Raw genomic sequence first — 19,367 nt, forward strand, 5'->3', positions numbered from 1 at the left:
ATACGTTACTGAAAGTTTGAGATTTTTTTTATGACATTTTTTAAAATTAATATTAATTAAATCCGATGGTCCAATTTGTTTAAAGAGGGAAAATAAATTACAAATCAGTTCGATTTATATTTTTAAAAACAAAAATAGAAGAGTTTGATTTCAATATAATTTTTTTTATTTTCAAAAAACACAAATTGAACTGTCTGATTTCAATGTTAAAATTATTTTAATTTTCAAAAACACAAATCAGATGACAGTCTAATTTGTGCTCGTTTGTTAAAAAAGTTTAAAAAATTACAAAGAAATCGAAAGCACCAATTTATTAAATCCACAATAGTATAAATTACATCTCTTTTCACATCATTTTATGATACACCCCCTGTAACATAGGAAAAATAAAAAGCAAAGACTATACCCCAAACATTTTTAAAGATACAACTCAGTACTCAACCTTTTTCTTATTTGCTATACACTAGTTTTGTTAAAAACTGACGAAAAAGCATATTTTCACTCAGCTATGCAGATCAATTTACACCTACTTAAAATTCAGGGTTAAAAAATAATGATTTAGAATCCTAATTCATCCTCTTAATTATACTCATACTTAAAAAAGTGAAAAAAAATTCAAATATATATTATCTTTTAAATACAAAAAAAAGATTAAAAAAATTCATAATTTTTTTTATTTAAAATTAAGATGGGTTAAGACTCCCAATCATTTTTCTAGAAAAGTACATAACTTAAAGCATACCAGCCTATACTATCTATATAAACATGGAAACAATACATGCGTAACCATTTTCAATTTGAGCTAATCTGGTACATTCTTTTTTTCCTTCTAATTTTTATTGTGTAAAAAAGACTAATTATTTATTTCCAATTTCGAGGGCGATTATGCCTATCATGATAAAATATATGCAATCAAAGATGGCACCAAAAAAAAAAAAAAATAATGCAAAGATTCGTTAGAACAAAGTTAAAGAGAGTCAAATTCGTCAAAATAACTAGCTTATTCGGAACAAAAAGTGAAAAGGCTTAAAATATTCGATTATGTACAGAATAATTCAACGGATTAGAACTTGCTGAAGTATAATAGAATTAGTTTAATTAGACTCAATCACCAAAGAATATATCAATAACTAATTCACCAAAGAGAGAATTTCTCGACATCTTGATATACTGACGGAGAAAATTAAGAGATAATGTTGTAGGGTTATCCGTACTGAGTATTATGAATGATCACCCCCGCTTATGTTCAGTCAAACAATTGTTACAATATCAGCCTCGCACATGATCCTGCAGGTTTACAAAATGGCTTGTTTCGTTACAACCAAAACCCGCCATGTGCTAAGACTTAACATACGGTGATTGTGTTTTATGAAGTTGAAAATGATTGTCTATTTGAGTCAAACCATTACAAGACACACACAACCTGTTGATGCAAATGGAACAATGATATAATCTATTATAATATTACTGTACAGCTTTATAATTAATGTCACTGTTGTGAATGTGAAATCTCACCCCCTATACAAAAAAATGAGCAGTGAGAGCAGAATACATTGAGCCTCGACAAAAGCTTAAAGTAGCCTACCCACGAAAAATCAGTAACAGATTAAGCCAATGCATGCATCTACGGGATTTGTGCAATTATGTTGTGCAAAATAAATAAATAAATAAGAGTAAAAATATCAATGCATTATTACAAAAGCTACAAGTGTACAAATCAAACCATTTTTTTGCCCTAGGATAGCGACATCTACTTCATATTTTAATTTTATTGCTTAAATAATTTGATAATGATAACATAATGTGGGGAAGGTCAAGGTTAAGGGCAAAGGTAGGAAATTAATGTTCAAATAATAGACATCCATCTTATGCAATACCCAAATAAAATCCAATTGAAACTAATTCTTTAACGATTTATTTGTTTTGCATAAGCAGATACGAGGGCATAAGCTCCTTTATGACCAAAATAATAATAGTATAACTGAGTTGTGGGACATCGGTTTGATCAGCAAAAAAATTGCAATAATTTAGTCTTAAAAGTAATTGTTAGTATACCAATTTGATGCTCGATAGATTTGTAACATCATTGTAATTTTCAGAAGGTTAAAACTCATTTCAAGACAATTCTAACGTCTTATAATCTTTTCTGCTAGAAATGTTTTTTAATTTCCAGAGAACCAAGCTGATTTCATAATTCTTTCAAGGATCATATTGATGTCCCACTCCCACAAACTCTTCGGATGACCAATATGGAAGTCTTGCCAAATAAATAGTGGGAAAAAAATGACAGTTAATAACGGCATTTTTGGACCTGTATAAGTAATTATTGGTAATACATACTTAAATATATGACATAACTACCTTACTATTGCTTAACCAAACTCCTGCAAAACAGAAAGGTTATGGATACCAAACCTAGTTTTCCTTCCATATTGCTGATTTGAATCGTTGAGCACATGCTTTAGCCACCACGGATAGGGCACACATTAGCAAAGTGAGATGGATCACCACACACAAAGCATCTTCTGCCACTAACAGGGTCACCAGTGGCTGACACAAAAGTCGTGTTAGCAGCATGAGATCCATTGTGTCTACCTCTACCGCGAGATCCACGGCCACCATTTCTCCCACGGTTGGCTTGTGGAATACTACTTGAACGTGTAAAATTTCTTCCTCCAGTGCCAGTGTTGAGGCTATCCTCCCACCTGCAATCCAGGTTATAAAACTTGCATAAACAAATAGGTTAATGAAAAACAAGCAAATAATCTATAAACTCGTTCTGATATCCATCTATAATTGATAGAGACAATGCCTGGTCAAAAACTAGATTGTCCGATTACAGTGTTTATAATTAATTCGATTGTATCAATGTTGAATAATGCTATTTGTGGATGAAAAGCAAACAAGTGGAAAGAGATGGCCAGGTTATACGTAAAAGAATTTTCAGGTGTGACATGTGATGGTAAGATATGATAACTATATTATCAGATATATTTTTCTACATATTAAAATAGTTAATCACAAGAATGCCTAAACCAAGAAAAAAAGGGTAATATGAAAGATCACTAGTTTACATACGCAAAAAAGTTACACTCCTGTGATTGACATTTGTAGAACTTTCTTCCCCTGTTATTTTCTGTATTTGCAGTTCTCAAAACACATGGCATCCCACAGGAACTGCATGAAACAGTGGCTTCCCCTGCATTATGTAAATCTTATAAAAATTCATTGCACTACATTTCAATTTTAACAGCAACATGACAACAACAACAAATGATGATTACGGTGTTTATCAGTCAACTTAAAACTATGATCCTAAGACACCCTAAAGGTCATTGTATGATTGGGCTTTTCAAGTTGGATCACATGTTAAGTACTAGAGATTTAATTCAAACCAGATTATAACGAATTCCTCACTATTGACATTTGTGTCACAAACTACACAATCACCATCTTCATGATTGTCATCCCAACTTGTTCTATCACCGGGAGTACTAAAGTATCCAAGAAATACATGTGTTTCTCTAGAAACTCTCAAATGATATGGAATTTTGAAATTCCAGAAAGGTTACCATTTTGTTGGTTTGTTCCACGATGCCGGGCATTCCTTTGTGAAGGACAATCATTAGAAGAATGTCCTGTTTCTTGGCAGTTCATACAAACAACCTGTCTTGTGTTACTTTGACGGGCATTGTTGGTTTGTGCAGCTGGTCCACGAGCTCTTCCTACGAAACAAGTGAAGGTACAATCAGAGGATTCCAAGGTTTATTCATGAAGTGGTATTATATTCTCATTATTCTGAAACGCGACGGAAAAATGCCTAATACTATGTTGAAGAAACACGAAAGAAGGGGGGGGGGGGGGGAATTAAAACATAACAACCTATGTAAAAGGGAGTACAAATATCCATCAAATAAATTTTAAAAAATATGGCTTGAATATACACATAGGTTCTCCTACAAGAGATTATTGCACTAAATACTGTCATGTACTGTTCAATTTAACTGACTATTATCCATCTCTATTTGTAAAAGTATTTCTAGTAACAACATAGATGTGCATACAAACCTGTGCGAGAGCCAGTGCCACATATTTCTGTCAACTCCGCAAGAATCTGATCACAGCCACCTATGCAACCTATCATATATCATATTGCAAATGCATTTATTAAACATTATTCTTCAACTAAATGAAGTTTGAGTAGTAATAAACTAATATGTTCATACCATAAGAGTGAGCTAATATGCTAAAGATTAAAAGAACCCCCCCCCCCCTTTCCCTTTCTTTCCTTTTCTCTTCCTTTCATCTCTTTAGGCAGATAATAAGATGTTTAACAAAACAATCATGCTAGGTAGATCAACTAGCATACCAGCAAGCACAACCACTATTACCTCGACTCATTTTCACTCTCTCCCTTACATTAAAAAGGAACAATTGAAACCCTCACCCTTCCCTTCCCTCTCTCACGACTTCTCCCCCAACGGCAACACTTCTGTGTTGTCCACTATGACTCGTCTGCCACATCGTGCCGGAAAAACGTCACTGTAGTTGCTTTCTTCAAAGCGTCGCCGTTAGCAATGATCGACATCGTCATCTTTTTCTTATGTTTCTGGATGATCTTTTTGTTATTTTTTTTTCCTTAAGTTGGATTTCTTTTTGGTTAGGTTTTGAATATTTTTTATCAGGTTTTAGATGTTTCATTTCGTTAGATTTTAAATGTTTCTTTTTGTTAGATTTTGGATGTTCTTTTTCAATGATTTTAACTGTTTTTTTTGTTAGGTTTTGGATATTTATTCCATACCTCCTCCGGCCGCAGCTTCTCGCAGATCCAGATGTTCTTTTTCAATGATTTTGGATTTTTTTTTGTTGGGTTTTGTATGTTCTTTTTAAATAGTTTTGGATGTTTCTTTTAATTAGGTTTTGAAAATTTTTTTTTGTTACATTTTTATTTCTTTTTTTTTTTTGGTTATATAGTTGGCTGGAGAGGATGTTGGTTACCTAGACTTTTTCAATCATGCTAAGTAAACAACTACGGTACCGGCTAACTACAGCTAACTATTACCTCAAAACTCACTTTCACTCTCTCTCACAGTAAAAAAGAACTGAAACCCTCACCCTTCCCTTTCCTCTCACGGCTTCTTCTCCGCATGGCTACCTCTGTCACCGCACTACAATCGGTCCTCCGCCGTCGCTATTCGCTGCCTTGTTGGAAGTCTACGTCATTTGCCACATCGCACCAGAAGAATGTCACTGCAATGGCCTCCATCAAAGCGTTGTTGTTAGCAATATTGTTATGTTTTGAATGTTTTTTTATTAGGTTTTAGATTTTTTTTTCCCCCTTAAGTTTTGGATGTTTCTTTTTTATTTTAGATGTTTTTTTTTCAATGATTTTGAATGTTTCTTTTTGTTAAGTTTGGATGTTTCTTCCATTCCTCGTCCAACATCACCGTTCCTCGCCTAGCGTCGCCATTCATTGACAGAACAATGCCACTACCACAGCGCAAAAAACACCCCTCGCCGTCGAATACGCTGTTCTTTCCTCCAGCTGTAGCTTCTCGCAGATCCGAATGTTCTTTTTCAATGATTTTGAATGTTTGTTTTTGTTAGGTTTTGGGTGATTTTTTTTTTTCAATGATTTTGGATGTTTTGCAATAATTTTAAATGTTTCTTTTTGTTACAAAGTTGACTGGTTTATCAAAAAGTTAGCTGGAAGAGTTGTTGGTTACCTAGACTTTCTCTAAACAAAAGTAATTGACCCCACAGATACAGCATAACTGCAAGAAACGTTGTTACCAAATGTAACTCTTTTTCTTTTTTCAAAAACAGCAAAGGTACATGGCTAGCTACCCAAAATGATTAGAGAAAGGCATGTTGGAACGGAAACACATATCATCATGGAAAGAAGAAGCACCTACCCAAATGGTCCGCACTGTAGTTTGGTGGTATTTCCAGCCGCCGAAACTTGAATTTAATCAGGTAAACTGGACCTATAATGTTTTATACAACAAATGAAATAAAATGAAACTAGCCAAAACCAAGATCTCTAAAACAGAAAACCAAAAGAATATCTAACCAGATTCCGTCCACAAATATACAAGTGTTGCACCCCAATAAAACACAATCAAGAATAGAAGCCTGGAAACAACTAAAGAATAAAGAGGATAAGATTGTTCCTAATATTTGAGGATCCAAATAGGGTACAGAATCTTAAAAGTAGATAGAGACTAGAAAAAAATAAAACTAAGCAAAATCATTAAGATTTAGATATTCACTATCTATGTAATAATACTATGTTGTTATTACTGTTATTGGATTTGCCATGATTTATCATTATGCATAAAAGATTTAAAAGAATACTAATTGTCTGTAAGACCATGGTGCACAGATTGGCAAGTGCCCATGAAAAAGGGAGAGGTAAAAATAAAAGAATCACACATTAGCATGAAGTCCAACGACGCATTTTTTGTTTCTCTGAAAGAAGGTACTGAAATCATAATACTAATTGTTGAGTAACAAACCAGGGGTGCAGGTGTTGCAAGCATTGGCAGTAACATCTGCTTCTAATACTGGTCCAGGAAGCCAGACAGCATTCCTGCACTGTTCACCACAGTTTATTTTAATGCCTGCCAGTCATGATCTAGAGAGATAGAGAGGACAGCAAACTAAAAACACAGAACTAAGCTAAACTCCCACATAAGAGACAAAACTTAGTTACATAACAGAATAATTACTTGACTGCCTATAAAAATAAAATATATTAACAGTTGAGGCATCAAAGAGAACTATGATTTAAAGGCCTCAAATAAAAGAAACCTTAAACTAAGTGAAGTTCTGATAGGTTATTGCACCTTGGCATTTAATTAGTTATGAAAATCGTTAAATGAGGGGGAAATGGTAGGGAGAGTAAAAGATTTTGTAACTTGTTGGGGAAGAGTTACAATCATCCTTCACTTGTTCACAAGTCTCAAAAAAATACAAAGGAGGGTTCAGATGACTTACTATATGCTTTTACAATGTTATCTTTTACTTAAATATTTCGTATAAAAAAGTAAATGGTAATAAATGGTAATACAATAATTTATTAGGAATAAAAATTAATTTAAATTTAAACCTCATAAAACCCCATAATCATGAAGAACTGGAAAATGGAGTTTGGAGGGCTAATAAAAACCTCCAAATTCCTCTCCTTCCAAATAATAAAACTTGTGAACAAGGTTTAACCCTTTAAAGCCTTTCCCTCCCATTGAAAACCAAACTCGTGAACACACCCTAAGTGATTAGCTTCCCTCTTGGCAACATAATCTACAGTTTATAAGAATTCAGAGATCATGGCAAACCAAATACAAGCACAGGAACACATTAGCAGATTTGGAAAGAGAAAGGAGAGCAGCACTTCATCACAATATGCTGTTTTAAGAGTTAATTGGTGCGTATGATTTGATAGAATGCTCATATTTTCAGGGCTGTGCAGTTATCCTTAGCACTATTATGGGTTCATCTTTGGTACTGGCCTCCATTCTTTAAGGGAGACCCCTCATTGGGGTCAGGAACCTGGATTACCCTGACACCCTTATTCCCCCAAACCCCTTTTTGTTTTTTTTTTTCTCTCTCAGTTTAGTCTTTTCCAATGTTATTGTCACTGCTAAGGATGAATAGTTATCTTATTCATTTTTTCTCTCGGCCTATGTTTACATAGGCCGGTCCCAAGGTCCAAAAAAAAAATGAGGGTTGTGTTAGGTTTGCGACAATCCATGTAAAACCTTGTCGCATTCCTATGCATGGCCACAATGCAATGCCGTCTTTGGATCCATGTAGGGTTGTATTAAGCCTGTGCAGCCAACATAAAACTTTGTCGCATCCCAATGCATAGACACGACATAATGACGCCTTTAGATCCATGTAGCCAAATCTACTTAGTTGGAAAATGCTTTGTTCAGATTCAGGATTCTTATTTTATCAGGGATGCAGAGAAACCATGATATATCGAGTTACTGGCAATGCCAACAGTAGATAAGCTGCAAAATCTTTATAACAAGGAACTGAAAAATCAAGAGATCTAACCTGAGGGTAACCCAGACATCCAACCATAAAATTGCCATCCTGGTAAATTAAAATAGAAAAACTTGATCAGTAAATCAGTCCAATATTCATCACGAAAATCTAAACTACACAACAGAATGACTATGTTATGATTCTGAGTTCATGATTAAGAATGCCCTCATATACCTCAAACAGAAAATCAGCAACAGCAAGTATAAATGAGCAAAATATATACCCGCAATTTAACAAGATTAACCTATCTATCAAATTTTTATGAACCACCCAGAAAATCCTGACTTCGTCTTTTCTTTTGCTGTTTCATTCTCCAAAAGTCAACCATAAGTCCAAACTGCATTACAACTTATCTTCCACAACTACATTGACTCTAGTACATGTCCACAATGTTCTTTAGCTATCACATGATCCAGCATGAATGCCACATAATTAAGCCGTTTATCTTTGTCCCAAATATGTAACAAAGTCAAAATAAATGAATAGAAAAGTACTACAACATCTCTAAAAGTTTGTTTGGGATATGACTATCATACTCGATTTTTCCTTAGCACCATATCTGATTCTTGGCAAAGTCCACATTGCCGAACAACTTCACCTGTTGCATGCAGCTCATCACCACCAGCCCTGTTAGTTCTGCAAGAGTAGTTGAATATATGTAAGTGTTTTGTACTTTTCTATAAGGAGTCCTTGAGGGTGAAGGTGTGGAAGAAAATAACCTCTGGAAAAATATCTCCATGGCCTCTAAAAGCTTCAGTTTATTCACTCTGGCCTACAAATATTTAAAAGTTATCAGCAGATGAATATCACAATTTCCAAATCACATTAACTCATTTGGAAAAATAATATTCAACCAAAACAAGTAGATTAATGGAGAACAGAGAACCTACTCATGTGAATACTAGAATAAGAAAAAATCATTTTTAGTATGCACATTCTCATCATAAAAAAATGTTGGAAACGCAAAAGATGACATAAGAAATTTTAATTTAGCTTATAATCCCTCCAGAGGCTAAGACCGAATGACCCATAGAGAAAAGTCAAACTACGCTAGGTCCCTAACCACGACAACAAAGCACATCACACAGTGCCAAATGAAATCCAAGGGAATAAGAGTTAATATTAGTTCAAACATATCAAATACACAACAAATAACAATTTTTCTATAATGCATAAACTGAACAGAAATACTTCATAGGTTCAGTGGTTGACAATATTTCAAATCTACAAATGTGGTTTGCTCAATGGCCATCATATGTTCAATTCATTGTTCCACTTACTCATTTTGGCAAATTTAGCTTGAAACTAAAGGCATTAAGCTGTTCTCTCATTATCATTTCGTTAAGATAAGGAACTACTCAACTGGCCTGCATGACATTTGTTTCTTGGGGACTCAAATATGAAAATTTCCAACATTACCAAACACATGACCAGAATGGGTATGGTCATCAGTTGTTTTCACTTTACAAAAAGCTTCTCACCAGCCTTTTTTATTGTCATTGAGTCTATTGTTGCTTGTAATGAATGACATATATAACAAAATAACAAGAAAACATTGATTCAGTCCCCCAACACAAATAAAAGCAGAATTGATATTCATAGAAGTGGAAAGATATCTTGATTCTTGAAGCAGAAATGAATTCATGAATACATGAGCAAACAATTAGTATTAACCTTCACATGTAATTATAAAAAGACAAGAAACCTATCTGAATGAACTACAGTTGCTTCATGATATATTGCACATAAATGTCAGCCACCTCATCATGAAAATTGATAGCACATTAAACTTATAATTTAAATTTTAAAAGATGCAATATAATGACGTTAAATTTTAAGATTAACTGCATAGGACAACAAATCTTCTGAATAAACAAACCATGTTAACAAATAACAAGTAAGATGCTTACATCAAGGAAACAAGCTTTCATCTGCTGCAAGCTAATTGCCAAAACTTCAGATTTGCTTTTAGTCCCTTCACTGACTGATTTCATATCACGTTCCATAGCTGCTCTAAGATATGGTTTCCAAAGTTTATACCTGAAAGCTTAAAGGAAGAGTAAGACAAACGCACAATAGAATCTGTGTTGGGTTGATAGTAGTTTTTATTGCAAATGCTACCTCTCACGCTAGTTGATAGGTAGTATATTGACAGGAAAAATTACATGTCAACTCAGAACCAAGAAACAAGCATTATATATTTTCAGTCATTCATAGTCTTTCTATTTTCTCTTTTACCCTCTTACTAAAATTCTCATTCTCAACATATGTAATAACAATAATCAGGCTTCAACACTATACAAAACCTTTTAATTCAAAGACACTATAATATCTCCAATTTCTTGAAAAAGATCAGATTTAAACAGACCAGGGAGGATTAAAATCAACTCATTTTAGAGGATCTTTAAGGCATCTTTGCAAAGACAAATAATTTCCTCTAGATGATTAAAGTTTACGGGTACTTGTGGGGAAAAAAGAAGTGGGGTCTTGGTAGTTGAAAAGTAATTAACAATCAAAGATTTGGGAACAATTAATCATTCAAATGATTGATCAAGCCATTTATGGGTTAATTATTAACCACTCTTCGAACATCAATAATCACTTAAATGGTTAATTGTTAAGAAATATCTCTACTGAGAATTCCTCTTTGAAAGTTTTTACATAAATTTCTTGCATCAAACTAACAGATCAAATCATTAAGAGTTCAGAACATATGATGAATATCGGCTGAACTGAAAAAAAGAATACACTAAGATTATATATATAAGTCTAGCAATACGTATAAACCAAAGGGAATTTACTTACCCCATGTCATCATATCCCATAACAAGTGCTTCACCCTGCATTGATTCAAACACACGATCAATACATACATACAAGTGTTTTACTTCATTATTCTGGTTTGCATGCTTATGCCAGTGCAGGTACACGTATGAGATTCATATACACTACAACTAAGCTAATAGAAAAATATCTTTCAAGCATCAGCATAGTGAAAGTCTTCAAGGTAAACCTTTTTTATCCTTTTTGTAGTATTGATCTACTTTACTTTCTATGCAAATAAATGAGCATAAGGATATAAATACCATATCTGCAAAATTAATAGTATTAGCTGTCTCTCTGTTGCACAACTATGGAATAATGGAAAACATCATTAAAACAGATAGACAATCAACTTGAGTTCATGTTATGAACCAAATACTTTTGAGCAGCACTTCCTTGATATCTTAGTTCCTCTATTCTCATTCATCTAAATGCATATTTGGTTTTTGTCAAAATTAATGCAGCTCACAAGTCAGATTCTAATAGCTGCAAGTTTATAAATGTAATGATTATTTTTCATATAGTGGTCATGGTCATCTTCCTTCCCTTAGAAATGCACCTGTTCAAATGTCAACTAACCGCCAGGTGGTAAAAAGCTTGACATATGCCAGTAGTGGTTACCAGCTTTAATTTATACAATGATGATCCAACATAGGGAATGGGAAATATATCTAGAACTCACTAGATGTGCTAACCTTACAAAATAACTCTCCGTAACAGTAGAAAAATATAACTCAAGACAACCCAAGAAAAATGTATTAACAAATGGAGATTAGTCATGAGAAGAAAAAATACATGTTTCCTTGGAATAAGAATATGACTTACAAGATTAGTTGGTGTGAAACGAGTGTTAGCATCCTTAGTTGCATAAAATCGATCAAGCAACTTTTTTATGTGATCATGCATAGTAGCATCTGTACCAATACCCTCCTTTTGGTATAAAATAAGAAATAAAAAATACGTATACAACTGTCAATATTTAAAGATATGTCACAGGCAAGTAGCAAATGTATGGTTAACCAAAGGGTTCAGTCTATGACATCCTGTATCATCTAAAAATTTCACCTTGTCCATACAAGTAAGAAGATCAGCTTCACTAAGAAGTGGTGGTGGCCGGGTTACTCCTGAATCAAGGGTCAATGTTGTTGGAACGAACTGTAATAGCATTCAGATTCAAGTTGTATACAATTAAAATTTAAAATACAACGATAATAACAATATTTGGAGAAGTATCTAAGATCTTGTTTATAAATTGGAACGCAAGATGCATAGGCTCTGAATCCCCACCCTCTCACTCTCCAAATCAGGGAATTGTTTCAACTTTCAAGTGAATCTTATCCATGTAAGTGGGTATAACTCTGAGCAGGTTTTGCCTAATTATAATGATAATGTGCTTCATGATGACAGGCTTTTCTTTTATAGCCTTACTTTATTATTAATAAGAGGCAAGTATTAAATGTGGTTAAATTTTAAGAGCCAAACACGCCTCCTTGACTCGACGATTGGGAAAAAGGCAATAATAAAGAAAAAAAATGCAACCACACTTCCAGACATTATCTCATTGCACATTAAAATCAACACAAGGAAACTATTTTACCACATGAAATGTTCCCCGTTTGGATAATTTTCTCCTCATTTTCATCATGAAGGAAGACAGTTGTCAAACTTCACAAAATTCAGCCATGAATAAGACAAAATGCAACAGTGGTACATATACAAGAATATTACTATATTAGTAACAATATCAAATCAATGATAGTAAGATTTATCTTCTGTGTAAGTTCCATTAGGAATCTAACAGGACAATGAACAGCTTGTGGGGGAAACGGTGACTGCCCAAATATAAAATGAAGAGAAATGCAAAAGAAATTAAAAAAATGCTGTATGTAAGGTGAAAGCTATAATTTAAAGCAAACCTGTTGACCAACAGTATATGTTGGTAGCATTGTTCCACCCCAAGATTCATAGCGATAAACATCCAAGTAGTTTCTCTGATCATGTTAAGACCGAACAATAACATATAATTAGAGTATTGCTAGCTTTTGCCAAATGTTAATTAGAAGATGATTGGTAGACAATCAACAAGCAAGAAAATTCATACACGTTACAACAAGTACTATGTGTGTTGATTCCTTAAGTACTTCAGTGCTTAAGTCAATAAGTCATAATTATATAGGTTCAAAGTGGCAAAAAAGGAAGACAAAAAATGGTAGTCTGATCTTATCTACCACTACCAAAATAATAATAATAATAATAATAAATTGCAAAGAGTATTGAACAATAAAGACTGCATTGAGTCAGCAGTTCCAGTAATTGTTTGTAAAGAAACTTTTACTAATTGATACAGTGTTAAACTGAAAATGAAGAGCAAAACCCAGCTCCACAGTGTTTTTTTTTTTGGGTTTCCCACGGCATCTCCTGACTCGGCAGATCAAGAATTAATCCGTCGCGGATCGGAACTCCATTTAAGGGTTTGCTGCATGCACAAGGCAAGATTCGAACTCTCGACACTTGCTTAAGCAGACTAGTGAGCTAACTACTAGACCAACCCAAGTTGGTTACCCAGTTCCACAGAGTTGAGACAAAAGGATTAAGATCAAGGTGGAGTTAGCTGGTTCTAGCTTTACAATTTTATCAACTTTGCACTGACAATCTGCACCATTATTTTTGCTGATTGGACTGCAATACAGTCGCTTCTATTCTTCAAAGGGGAGAAGGATATTTATGCTGTTTTATTTCAAATTACATTGAACTTTTGTACAAAACTTTAAAGCTTGTGAGGAAATGGAATCGTGATAGGTAGACAATTTTAAATATCGAGGAAATCATTAATCGTAAACTAATAATAATTGCAATCACGTGAGACTTCTATTTTTTGGGGCGAGTGGAAAGTGGGATTAGCCACATGGATCAAGCAACAACATTATGTCCTAGCTCCTATCATAGATCATGTCTGTGCTCAGCCAAATTATACTTACATCTCTAGATAATTTCTTGCAAAGTTTTTCGGGGGGATATCTAGCCCTAGCCACTGGGCTATCTCCCATCTAATCCACCCTCTTGACTTGATACTCTTCTGACCTTCTCCCATCTGTTCTCCGCGGTAGGGTTTGGTTCCAGAGACAAGACACAAATAGAGATAGGCAGACAGAAACGATACAAAAATTTCTTCCTCACTTCAAAGAAGTACATGAAAATACACATTTTTTGTCCTACAACGCGTAGTCTTGCCCTTGTCTTTGATTCTAAACAGTCTTTGTATCTCTATCCCTATATTTCTGTCTTGTTTGCCTAACCAAACGCTGCCTAAGAACACTAGAAGAAATTGGCAAGGATATGATTGTAAGAATTTGGGGATACAACACTACAAATACAAGAGACCCCACATATTAGCATATCTATCAGGGATAAAGTCTGTGTAGGGCTTAAGGTTTATAAGAGAAAAAGCTAGCGGGGCAGTATAGGGAATAAAAGCACCAATGTGGTGAATCCTAACTAAGTGATGAACGGACAATTATGAAAGGTTGCTAAGGCAAAGAGTGTGTATGTGGGTTTGTTAGAGAAGGGGGATTTATTGTATGGGAGGTGGGCTGCAAGGAGATTACGGTATCATTCGGGATTTGTCTTGGCAAAGTGGGACTGCTATGGCCCCTGCTTATTTTCTGCATTTCATACACAGTTTCCACTTCATGACTTGACAGATTCACTAATACAGCTACAGGATAACAGGACTGAATAATACCATAATATCCCAATTTCTGGTTTTTCTATCTATTTCTATGAAAATCAATCTTGGTTTTAACTTGTGATCCATTAATCTCTTTAGTTCCATTTCCTTCTCTGAACATCTTACTGAAAACAATGTTGGTTAACATAACAGATTAATGTGTCTTAAATAACAATCATGAATATTAAATCAGTGAATCAACCAAATCAGACCAAATAATATATATATATATATACACACTCACACACATAGAAAGAGGGGACCTCACCTCTAGAACCACCCTTCCAGATGCATGAAAAAGTTCACCAGCAATATCAATTTCAACTGTGGTTTCAGCCCCTACAGCAGGCTTTGAGACACAAGCCAAGAAGTGGCGAACAACCAGCTCATACAATTTCTGCAGTGATTTGTGAAAAAGAATATCAGTATGAAGATTAAATCAAAATCTTGAGATTTTAGTTAAAAAGAGCGGGGTCAGAAATCATGTCTGAGTCTGACATGGTGGTCTTGGCTCCAATTGGATTCTCCACTAGAAAACTTTGTAGGGTGAATGGGAGGATGGGCCTTGTCATCATGTCCACCACCACGAGGATTTCTCCAAAGTCCTGTCTCAGGGTCCAACAACCGTTGTGCATATGTTCCCCATTCAGGATGCGCTTGTTGTTCTTGCACAATTGTCTAGAATTAAAAAGAAAAAAAAGGAAAAGAAAAGAATAATAAGCCAGTCACTTTGTTTGAACTTTAAACTGGTATCAGTAACAGGAAGAATTCTAGGAAATATGTGTATTGAATGGCAATCCTTGACCTTGACAATGTGTGAAAATCCGTAGAAAGTAGTCAGTACAATTGAAGGCCTCGATCTCTCACAAATCTATTTCAAATGACAAGACAAACAGACTGACCCTAGCTTCTCTAGGTTATTCTCCCTTTTAACTAATTGTCCAACTAATTTGTCTCACCTAAACTCCTATTCAGCAACTCAACTGAATTTAGCTGTGTCTCCCTGGGCAGGGCTGTGGGCATTCTTCCTTTTCCTAATATAAACCAACCCAAACCACTTCCTATCACGCCTTTCTTTTTGTGGGTTGTAAGGCCACTAGGGGAGAGGGTGATGAAGGATGTGAAATATTTTTGGATCAGTACAAGTTGAGTATTACAGATGCATGAAAACTTAATAAGAGTAACAATGAAGCACAATGTCATCCGAAGTCAGATCTTCTAAACTAAAACAATATAATAAAATATACTGGAAAAGAGAAGTAGCTCCCATTTATAAAACAATGCATACGCTTTAAAATGTGCAGACATGTAAGCACATTATGCTGAAACTGTTATGAGTTCTCTGACTGTAACAATCAAGGTCGTAAACACTGTTAGCTTTGTTTTTCCTACATCATAACATTAACATTGCCAGATAAAAGACACTTACTTTGACTTCTCTCTTTTTTTTGAATTAATAACACACCGAAATGTGCACACAATTATACAAGATAATGCAGAATAGCATGTTCTCCCTATGGTCAGAAAAATAGGGATGGATTCCCCTTCCCAAACTGTAGGACGGCTACAGCTGTAATAATTTTTATGCTTACACATAAAGACAAGTACCCACATGCAAATCAGTCCTTGAAGAAAAACTATCAGTTTCTGTACGAGGATAACTGATGAAACCAGCTTGGTAAAGCTCTTCTGCCACCTGTATAATAAAGTGAAAGTTTTAAATAAGGACACCAATCCCCATAAAAACTATGCAAAACAGAAGAAAGATAGAATTGGACGACAGAAAAACAAATTCAAATTGTGTATAGAAAACAAGAAACGTATATATAGCTATTATCAATGTATGAAATATGAATCATATTATTATGTCACTAAGAAAATATGTCTGCATATAGGTTCACTGACTAATACACAAGGCATGAGAAGAGTTGTCTAAATGAATTCATTCACCACAATGATCAGTTTGGTAATTGGAAATACATGAAACTGTAAATAGCAAACAAAAAAGCATTTAGGAATACCGGCGGACATCATTCCATCCTCAAGAAATGCATTTTTTGTTTTCAAATACAGTTAGTTCTACAGCATGTCATTACAAAACACAGGAGCAATGGTTTCCCAACATATACTCACCTTCATCGTGTGCTCAGAACTCATTCGAAAATATCGTGAAGCACGTTTCTCAAGCTCAATGGTATTCAGAGGATGAGGAGGATACTTCAATTTCTCTTGTTGTTTAACATCTGTGACCTGAGAAGTAATGTGAACATCAGAACAAGTATAATAAATTTAAAATAAAATAAAATAAAAAAATACTGAGAATTGCCTGATCAATTAAGACTCACAGTTGCAGTTGGTTCCTCAATGCACATCTCGTATATTACTACTGCACAAGTATAATCAAACAAATGACCCCGCCTGCCAATTTCAGAGTATATCCTAAGCTTGCAGCTGTTAAAACTCAACAAGAATTGTAAATGCATCAAAGGCCTTGTATCTTACATCCAGTTGAAATTAGCAAGACCTTCTTCTGATCTATGAGAACAATTGATTGTCCAAAACTCTTCTGGCTCATGTGCTTGTATCTCCCAATATCTTTCTACAACAAATCCAAGTGTAGGAAACTGTAGTACAAAATCAAGGTAAAAAGGAAAATCATCATATGACTTCTAAACCTCTGAAAGCATATGTAAATGTCAGCAGTTTTGACACGTCATGTTTTCGAAAAACAAAAGCACACCTGGCAAGGGCCATAACTTAAGACAAGATTTCTGTCACCAGAAGCAGTGTCAATTATAAAAGCATCTTTCATTAACATGGTCTGGAATCTGGTGAAAGAAGCACCAATACGAAGATCAATTTCCTGCAAAAATGTAAATAACCATCAATCACCCCCTACAAAGTCATAGCATCATTATATATTTGTACTAGTTAGTAAATAAGAATTACTGATATCAATTTCTTTTTTCAGTTGCAACAATTAAACAGACATTTTCAACCACAAAAGATCAGCTACAGGCTCTAAGTTAGAAAAATTAAACTTACTTGCCTAGCATCCACAGCATCTGCAAACCACTTATTTGGCTCAACCAGATTCTGTACTGCCTGATGAATTTCCCTGATTTTGCAGGCCAAAAGTCAACAAGACCAATAAAAATTGATCATAATAACCACAATATACAACCATCACAACATTAAACATTCAAACCTATCAATCAACGCAGAAAATCGAGCCCTCTTTATAGTAAGATTCTGGTTTGCCATGGTGCAAACATCAACCACCTCAAATGCAATGTTTTCACCCTCTCTATCACAGTCAAGCCACAGAACAAGCCACTGACACCTCCTGGCTTCCTCCTCCAGCGTCCTCTTGATATCCTTCTTGTCCTAAACAGAAAAGCAGATGGCAACGAAAAAAAATTTCATTGAAAAAAAAAATCATTCCTAATATATAACAAACAAATTAGCTTATTCAAGTGAATGTTCTCATAAAAAAACATAATTCATATTGCCTCAAAATAAATAGAAATTGAAAGGCAGACCTCCAGGAAAAGCATGAAGAAAATAAGGCTGTAACTAACTAACTCCTAGTAAGTTAGATTAGTATTTGTTGCAGGTTGTAACTAACTAACTTCTAGTTTTGACAATCTATAACCAGATGTATATAAACTCAGTAACATTAACTGGATGAAACATTCTTCAAATTCATTCTGTTCATTTTCTTTCGACTATATGAACAAAGGTCACAAAATATTTGGAAAGTCCACACAGAGATTCTAGGTGATCCTTACATGTTAGGTTTTCTATCGTGGCATAATTCCTCATTTCTACCGAGCATAGTTATTTGTTACTGTACAACTCACTCTAAGCATATTCTGTAAACTCAGTCAAATCACAGAGATCAAACATTTCTGAAACTCATAGAGTCCTTCTTTATTTTTTATTTTTTCATTTTTGCCTCCCTCTGTGCTCTACAGCATGAAGTATGAACTAATCTCCATGAAAATTGTAAAACAAAGAAAGAGTGAGAGGAAGATTGAATTAACAAGAAGAAGAAGGTCAACAAGATAAACAGTGCTTATTCACTAACTATGTTCATGTATACATGTTCCGCTAAACTCACATGAAAACATGTCTAAAATTCTTTATATTCAATTTTTATACTCTATATAGTACATTGTGAACTAATCTCGCAGAAAATCAGAGAGAGAGATTGGACCTCAGGAACGAATTTTCGGACAGGAGCGTGGTAGAGATCGGCGGGGTCGCAGGAGTGCCACTTGCGAAAGCGTTCGTCGAACTCGAGCTCCATGAGGTGGCCGGTGACGGAGGTGAAGAGCATGTGGCAGGGTTGGCCGCGAATGGAGTAAGAAAACTCGAAGATCTTGTTGTAGCGGGACCGACCTTCCCTCATTCGAATGCCCTGATTCCGTGACAAGATGGTGGAGACGGACCGCGCCACCGACGGCTTCTCCGCCACGTTCAGCACCGTGACGGTGCGCGCGCCCATTTTTCGGCGCGTGGAGGAGCAGTTGGGGTTTTGGCGGTGAGGAAAATGAATGTGTTGAGGGTTGTAACAGTGGAATACTGGAATGGGGTATACTGTATAGGCTATAGAGCTTTCCCGCGAGGAAATAATGTTTGAGAGCGGCGAGATGGTGAGGTGGACGATTTTCAAATTCAATTGACACTTGTGAGTTGTGACCATCAGACTATTGACGACCAGACCGGAAAAGAAAACCAAATCAGTTTGACTTGAACCAAA

At 35.0% G+C, this 19,367-nt stretch overlaps 1 protein-coding gene across 2 annotated transcripts; it reads right to left on the reverse strand.

Annotated features, from left to right (window-relative positions):
* Positions 1-985: 985 nt before the first annotated feature.
* On the reverse strand, positions 986-19,341 carry TOP3A (topoisomerase 3alpha). Of its 2 annotated transcripts, XM_088497177.1 has the most exons (25): positions 18,822-19,341; positions 17,811-17,989; positions 17,648-17,720; positions 17,343-17,465; positions 17,105-17,226; positions 16,948-17,020; positions 16,736-16,852; positions 16,215-16,298; positions 15,101-15,280; positions 14,871-14,999; positions 12,792-12,866; positions 11,941-12,030; positions 11,701-11,805; positions 10,858-10,892; positions 9,963-10,092; positions 8,772-8,824; positions 8,589-8,688; positions 8,062-8,100; positions 6,519-6,597; positions 5,916-5,987; positions 4,069-4,137; positions 3,573-3,725; positions 3,079-3,199; positions 2,416-2,705; positions 986-1,287 (listed from the first exon to the last, which is right to left on the reverse strand). In XM_088497177.1, exons 1-24 carry the CDS (start codon positions 19,308-19,310, stop codon positions 2,462-2,464), a joined length of 2,934 nt encoding a protein of 977 aa, XP_088353303.1. In that variant the 5' UTR covers positions 19,311-19,341; the 3' UTR covers positions 986-1,287; positions 2,416-2,461. The 2 variants fall into 2 exon arrangements, with proteins under 2 accessions (XP_088353303.1, XP_088353302.1); XM_088497176.1 differs by lacking the exon at positions 986-1,287 and having other exon boundaries at positions 2,251-2,705.
* Between the last annotated feature and the right edge of the window lie 26 nt (positions 19,342-19,367).

Source organism: Arachis ipaensis, chromosome B8 (assembly GCF_059453495.1).
Source record: "Arachis ipaensis isolate K30076 ecotype BB chromosome B8, ASM5945349v1, whole genome shotgun sequence".
Classification (NCBI taxonomy): domain Eukaryota; kingdom Viridiplantae; phylum Streptophyta; class Magnoliopsida; order Fabales; family Fabaceae; genus Arachis; species Arachis ipaensis.

Excerpts from the sequence above, each read along its gene's own strand:
- TOP3A (XM_088497177.1), bottom strand. The coding sequence starts at position 19,310 with ATGGTCACAACTCACAAGTGTCAATTGAATTTGAAAATCGTCCACCTC. Across the intron at positions 11,806-11,940 it reads TTCTTACTTGTATGGACAAG|GAGGGTATTGGTACAGATGC; the intron begins GTGAAATTTTTA and ends TTATACCAAAAG. Across the intron at positions 8,689-8,771 it reads ATGGAGATATTTTTCCAGAG|AACTAACAGGGCTGGTGGTG; the intron begins GTTATTTTCTTC and ends CTACTCTTGCAG.